The 6,667-nt window shown below is 44.4% G+C and overlaps 1 protein-coding gene across 1 annotated transcript in view; it reads right to left on the reverse strand.

The window, feature by feature from the left end:
* Positions 1 to 6,086, reverse strand: part of LOC107301200 (myomegalin) — a 38,107-nt gene extending 32,021 nt beyond the window's left edge. The window contains exons 1-2 of the mRNA XM_015830460.1: positions 5,513 to 6,086; positions 4,462 to 4,593 (exon numbers count right to left, since the gene is read on the reverse strand). Of these exons, the coding sequence (XP_015685946.1) occupies positions 4,462 to 4,570 (109 nt within the window). The 5' untranslated portion in view covers positions 4,571 to 4,593; positions 5,513 to 6,086. The remainder of the gene's footprint in view (positions 1 to 4,461; positions 4,594 to 5,512) is intronic.
* Positions 6,087 to 6,667: the final 581 nt, after the last annotated feature.

Consider the following 6,667-nt stretch of genomic DNA (forward strand, 5'->3'; position numbering starts at 1 on the left):
TTTAGGTAGGGATGATTTTAAGAAAATTTTAATTGACACACAGCTTCGAATATTTGGCTTTTAATTTGGTTTTATGGGGTTTTTTTGTTCTTTGATGTATTTTGTTTGTCTGTTTTAATATGCTGTGCACCGCCCTGAGTCCTACGGGAGAAGGGCGGTATATAAATTAAATTATTAAATTAAATTAAATTAAATTATTGATGGAGTTGGACACAGGGTCCACTCTATCAATCATTTCACTGGACACCTTCAAAAGGATTTACAGCAGTAGTGGCCTTTGAGTTAAACTCAGGCCATCGAATCTAATACTCACTGATTTCCAAAATTCCAAAGTCAGTGTAAAAGGGGAGGCCACACTCAAAGTGCAGCATAAGGATTTTGAGGGATTCCTAGATGTGGTGGTTGTTGGGGGTGAACGCACAAGCCTTATTGGACTCAATTGGTTCGAGGCACTGGGAATCCAAGTGATGGGGCTGCACAACTTGCAAATGTTGGGCCTTGCAGAAGTCTGCAAGGAGTTTGCTGATGTGTTTAGTTCTGAGCTAGGATCCTACAAGGGCCTTCCATTGCATTATGTTTAGACCCAACTATCATGCCCATCAGGGTCAAGCCTAGGAGGGTGCCTTTTGCCCTCAAAAGCAAGATAGATGCAGAGCTGGACAAATTGACCCAGCAGGGCATCTTAGAACCTGTGGACTCTAGTCCATTGGAAACCCCCATAGTAACGCCTCTAAAGGCTAATGGGGAAGTCCGCATACGTGCAGACTATAAGTGCACACTGAATAAAGCATTGCAACAGCATGCATATCCAGTGCCTGTTGTAAGCCACATTCTGGCCTCCCTCAAAGGGGGGTGCATTTTTGCAAAAATTGATCTGGCACAGGCCTATCAACAGCTACCTGTTGATGAGGCATCTGCAGAGGCCCAGACGATTGTAACACACAGGGGGCCTTTAAGGTCAAAAGACTGCAATTTGGGGTAAATGTAGCCCCTGGCATATTCCAAAGTGTCATGGAGTGCACACTTTGTGGTATTCCTGGGGTCTGTCCCTACTTCGATGATGTCCTCATTGCTGGGGAGTCATCTCTAAACTTAGCTGGAAGATTAAGGGCTGTCTTGCTTCGTTTTCGCCAATTGGGCCTAAAACTGAAGCCAGATAAATGCAAAATTGGAGTCACTTCCACTGAATTCTTGGGTTTCAGAATTGATGCTCAAGACATCCATCCTGCTGAATCTAAGCTCCAAGCTATTCAGCAGGCCCCAAGTCCCAAGTCCAAAAGCGAGCTGCAAGCTTTCTTGGGACTCTTAAATTTTTATCATGCCTTCCTTCCCCACATGCCTTCCTTCCCCACAAGGCTTCAATGGCTGAGCTCTTAGACAAGCAGGCTCCATGGCAGTGGACTAAAATCCATGAAAGGAGTTTCAATGAGGTCAAGGCCTTGCTTTCTTCAAATGCTGTGTTAGCACATTTCAATGAGCAACTGCCTGTTTGCATCGCATGCGATGCATCTCCTTATGGGGTGGGAGCAGTACTTAGCCATCTGAAGGCTGATGGGACACAAGTCCCTGTGGCCTACTACTCAAGGACTCTGTCATCTGCAGAGCGGAATTATGCTCAGATTGACAGAGAAGCCTTGGCCATAGTGGCTGGCATAAAGAAATTCCATGATTTCTTATATGGCCCCACTTCAAGGTCTACACAGACCATAAGCCTCTGCTGGGTTTGTTTACCCACTAACAAACAGACACCACATATTATTTCTCCATGTATGCTGAGATGGTCCATTTTCCTGTCAGCGTATGACTACACTCTAATTCACAAACCTGGAAAAGAGATGGGCCATGCAGATGGCCTCAGCAGATTACCTCTTAAACAGATAGAGGCAGATCCTGCTCCTGCTATTAATATCCTTAATATCCTCAATGCCAGGGACGTGGCTGCAGACACTGCCACTGATCACATGCGTGCTGACATGGGTGTTGTCAGGATGGCCTGACACGTGTCCAGATACAGTTTCAAAGCTTCTGGCAAAAGAAGCATGAACTTTCAACTTTCAAGGGGTGCCTGTTATGGGGAAGCAGGATAGTCATCCCAGCCTCATTGAAGTCTAGAATCTTGCTCTCTCTGCATGAGGGACATCCTGGTAGAGTAAGGATGAAAGCGCTTGCGCGCAGCCATCTTTGGTGGCCTGGGCTCAATAAAGCTATCGAGGCTCAGGTGCACGAGTGCCAAGTGTGCCAGCAGTCAAGGCCTGAAATGCCTCAGGCTCCAGTACATAGGTGGGAGGAAACTCAAACCCCATGGTCACGGGTACATATAGATTACGCTGGGCCCTTTCAGGGGCAATTCTTCCTTCTCCTCATGGACAGCCATTCCAAGTGGCTGGAGGTTGTTCCTGTTTCCTCCACTACTATTGCCAGGACCATCCAGGTGTTGAGAGGAATTTTTGCCTCACATGGACTTCCAGATGTCCTGGTCTCAGATAATGGCCCCCAATTTACCTCCTTTGAGTTCCAGGCTTTTTTTCAGGCCAACTTGATCCAGCATGCGACGTCTGCTCCCTTCCACCCATTGTCCAACGGACAAGCAGAGAGAATGGTGTGCACTACCAAAGATGCTCTCAAGAAACTGACTTATGGTAACTGGCATCACAGGTTAGCAGATTTCCTTCTTGCACACCGCACCACACCTTGCACAGCCACAGGGAGGAGCCCTGCAGAACTCCACTGGGGTCGCTGCCTCATCACCAAACTGGACAGGTTGCACCCAGACCAGGTGGCTTCACAGGTGTCACAACCGCGGGCACCTAGGAGACTTCAGGTGGGTGATCCGGTCTGGGCAAGGAACTATGGGCCTGGACATCTCTGGGTCACAGCAGTGGTATGCAAGATCTCTGGGCCGCTGTCATACGAAGTAGCCTTGGATGATGGCCGTGTTCTTCGCAGACACATAGACCAACTGCTTTGGAGGCTGGACAGCCACGTTTCCACTCCTGGCTCTGCTCTGGGGGGGAGGAAGACCATAATGTGGGTTCTGGGTCACAGGTTCCTAGGCCTAACAGGGCCTCACAGGCTGATGAGGCTGTTTGGGGGTCATCACAAGTTTCCACAAGTGTGCCGAACAGGAATTCCCAGGAAGGGGGGCCACCCTGCACATCCGTTATTGCTCCAGACAGGGAGTCACACTGGGGGTATCCACATTATTCAAACATGTCAGATAGCGCTCCAGACAGGGAGACATACCGGGGGTATCCACAAAAAGCAAACACAGCCATAGACAGGGAATTCCATCAGGGGCACTCTCATAATTCAGCTATTGCTCCGAAAAGGAAGTCAGTAGCAAGGGGGTTTGCCATGGAGGTGGCTCCTGACTCTGGCACCTCTGGCACATGCATGGGGGCTACGGAGTACTGGGGCACTTTCGCCACTCAGGCCTCTCCAACTGCTGCCCTTGGGCTCAAGGGACAGTGTTCCCAAGAGGAGTCCATTGTGGACTCAGGGACTTCCACCCCCCCCAAGGTACACTGGCTTGGACTCAGAAGGTCCAGCCAGTCAGCAGCTGGGTGGGTCACCTGGGTATTTGGGGCATCAAAGTCCTGGCCTGCCTAGCCTAGTAGGCAAGCAGATAGACCAGGCAACCTCATCAGCCCTTAGAAGGTTGCAGCGGGCCAAGTGCCCACCTAAACATCTAGGAGATTATGTGAGGTTTCTGTCAACACATGAGGAACCTTGCTATTAGGCCGCTGAATGAGGGGGTTAACACTCAGGAAGGAGTTTCATATACTATTATGATTTCGGATACATTTTATTTAATAATTATTTTGTAAGGTGTCTTGCCTGCGTGCGGACCCGAGCATTTCCACTCTCCCTGCATTTGAACAATGCACCTGTGCGTAAGCTAGGTGTGTTTCATTTAGGGGGGAGGGGTGTTGTATCCTGAGCCTGCAAGAGCTGAAAGCAGGCTCAGGATTGTTGCAAATGGTCTCGGGCAATCCAAAAGATGCCCAGGACCAGACAGGGTGGCGCCAGCCTTGTGCACATGTGCAAGGGGCGAAAATGGTCAATTCCTATTGGTTCGCACTGTCTAGGTTTCATGCCCTATAAAAAGGCCTGCGTGCCTTTTGCATTTTGCTTGGTTGTAGGAGAGTGTAATAAAGAGCTTGTTGTTGTTCACCATGTGTCTGCGTCAATTGCTAACGAACCGAAAACACAACAAGACTCTTTAGAAATGTCTAATAACTTTTGATTTTAACAACTTTAATAACAATAACTTGTGCTTTAGTAATGTCTAATGTGCTTATCAAAACATGTTGCCATTTCTAATCTTATTTACACCAATAAAGCATTTTTTCCTGTTGTTGAACTAGGAGATGAGAATGGGGATAAGATCTAGGTACTTCTGACAGCACATGCATGTTATATCTGACATTCCAAGAGCAGATGATTCTGCTTCTTTCGCACCATTGCTCTTTGCCACTGAGGTGAGATATATTTCCAGTTGTTCCCGCAAACGGTCATTGGTATAGATGGACTTCTCTAGACACTGCCACAGAGTTCGAATCTCAAACATATGTTCCTCTAGAAAATCAGCACCTATATTCATTCAAAAACAAAGGGTGCAAACAAAATGAAAAAGAGAATCATGATAGTGTTCAGAAGGCACCTTAAGAAATTCATGGATAAGAAAAGATCAGATGAAATGCACATATTTGTAAATTAATATTAGTATCATTAAAACTTTTAACGTCATGATAATATCATGCATTCTATCCCTAAGGGGGAAAAATACCCAAAGATGTTATAAAACTCTTGAAACTGATTTCTTATGTGTTTATTTAGCTCTTACATGTAATGTCCTAAATAACTCAAAAGATCAATTTGTTTATGACCCAGAAGACCTCAGGATAAAAGAGATCTTGACATACTTGAACAATGAGCCCTATCCAACAAAATAAGTTTAATGTGGAGAAAAGCAATTTTACATTTAGACAGGAAAAATCAAAGGTTTAAGTACAAATTAGGTGAGACCTGGCTCAAAAACAGCAACTGTGAGAGGGACCAAAGAGTCCTAGTGGACGATCACTTGACTATGAGCCAACAGTGTGCAGCAGCAGCCAAAAAAGCTAATACATTCCACGGTTGTATAAACTGAGGCATAGAATCAAGATCACATGTAGTATTAGTACTGTTTTATAAAACCCTAGTGAGACTATACCTCGAATAATGCAATGAATTTTGATCACCATATTACAAACAGATACTGAGACCTTGGAAAAAGTTCAGAGAAGAGCAACTAAAATGATCAAAGGCCTGGAGACTAAAACATATGAAGGTTGCAGGACTTGGATTTGGCTAGTTTAAAGAAAAGAAAAATAGGGATGACATCTGAGATGGTATAGGTTCTCCTGCTTGATCAGGGGCCTGGACTAGAAGACCTCCAAGGTCCTTTCCAGCTCTATTCTATTCTAAATAATTTCCCACATATTCACCAAAGGATAGAATCAGAACTTACGTGAGGGTTTATGTGTAGGAAGGGTGGGTGGGCAACATGATGCAGAGGCAAGTCCTTCCTGAAGCTGGCTGAATGAATGAGTACATGGAGGGATGCAGCTTTCCTCCAATTGTTCTTTGGATTTAGTCTTCCAATCAGCAGTATTTTCTACATGAAATAAGTGAGGAACATGGTGGCAAGCATGACGGCTGTTTTTGGAAGAGATAATTTTGCCATCTGCAGAAAAAATGCCAATAAATGATTCTGTTTTATTGATGGCAATGTTGGAAGCCAAGGTACAGATAAATTACCAAAGGAGAGATACATATCATGCCCACTACCACAGACAAAGGAATATGCAGTATATAACAGTATCTATAGCAGTATAAATATAACACACTTTTACATTGTACACTGCCCAGTCACTTTTTGTGACATGGATGCACATATAAATTTAATAAATAACAAACAAACTTGGAACAAAGAGGATTAGGAAAGGTCCTATCGACAAATCTTTCACCACAGCATAGATGTATTTTGAGGGGTATCAGAAATTAGAAAGTATCAGTGTATTGGCACAATTCTACAGGGACAAGCCCTGTTTTTACAGACAATTATTATTATGGTTCATCACACAGCCAGCCAGATATTTAGACTGGACTTGGCATTTTTAATCACCAAGGATCTTGGATAGGCAGATGTTTATGTTTGATGGTGTTAAAGTTATGCTGCAGGATGTAAGCTATTCCGAATAAAGCTGCCTTTTTGCAATTGATTTTGTAAATGCTGATGATGTTCAAGTGGTGCTCCACAGATGCTTTGGGATTGCACCCAAGGTGTCTATTACTATTGGTACTATCTTTCCTTTCTTTTGCTACAGTTGTTTTATTTCTATTTGAAGGTCTTTGTATTTTGTTATCTTCTCCAGTTCTTTCTCTTCTATTTTTTTGCCATATTGCAATGTCCACTAGCCAGAAAGATTTTTGTCTTTGTTTTCCACAATTAAATCTGAGGTGTCTGTCTGTTTGAATTCTAAAGCCCCAGAAACTTTAGCTTCTATTACTTTCTCTTCTTTATGATCCCACCAGTTCTTGCTTGCAGGCAAATGGTATTTCTTGCAGATCTTCCAGTGCACTATTGTTGCTACTTTGTTATGCCATTGTTTGTAGTCAGACT

Source organism: Protobothrops mucrosquamatus, unplaced genomic scaffold, assembly GCF_001527695.2.
Source record: "Protobothrops mucrosquamatus isolate PMUCROS unplaced genomic scaffold, P.Mucros_1.0 scaffold_243, whole genome shotgun sequence".
NCBI lineage: Eukaryota > Metazoa > Chordata > Lepidosauria > Squamata > Viperidae > Protobothrops > Protobothrops mucrosquamatus.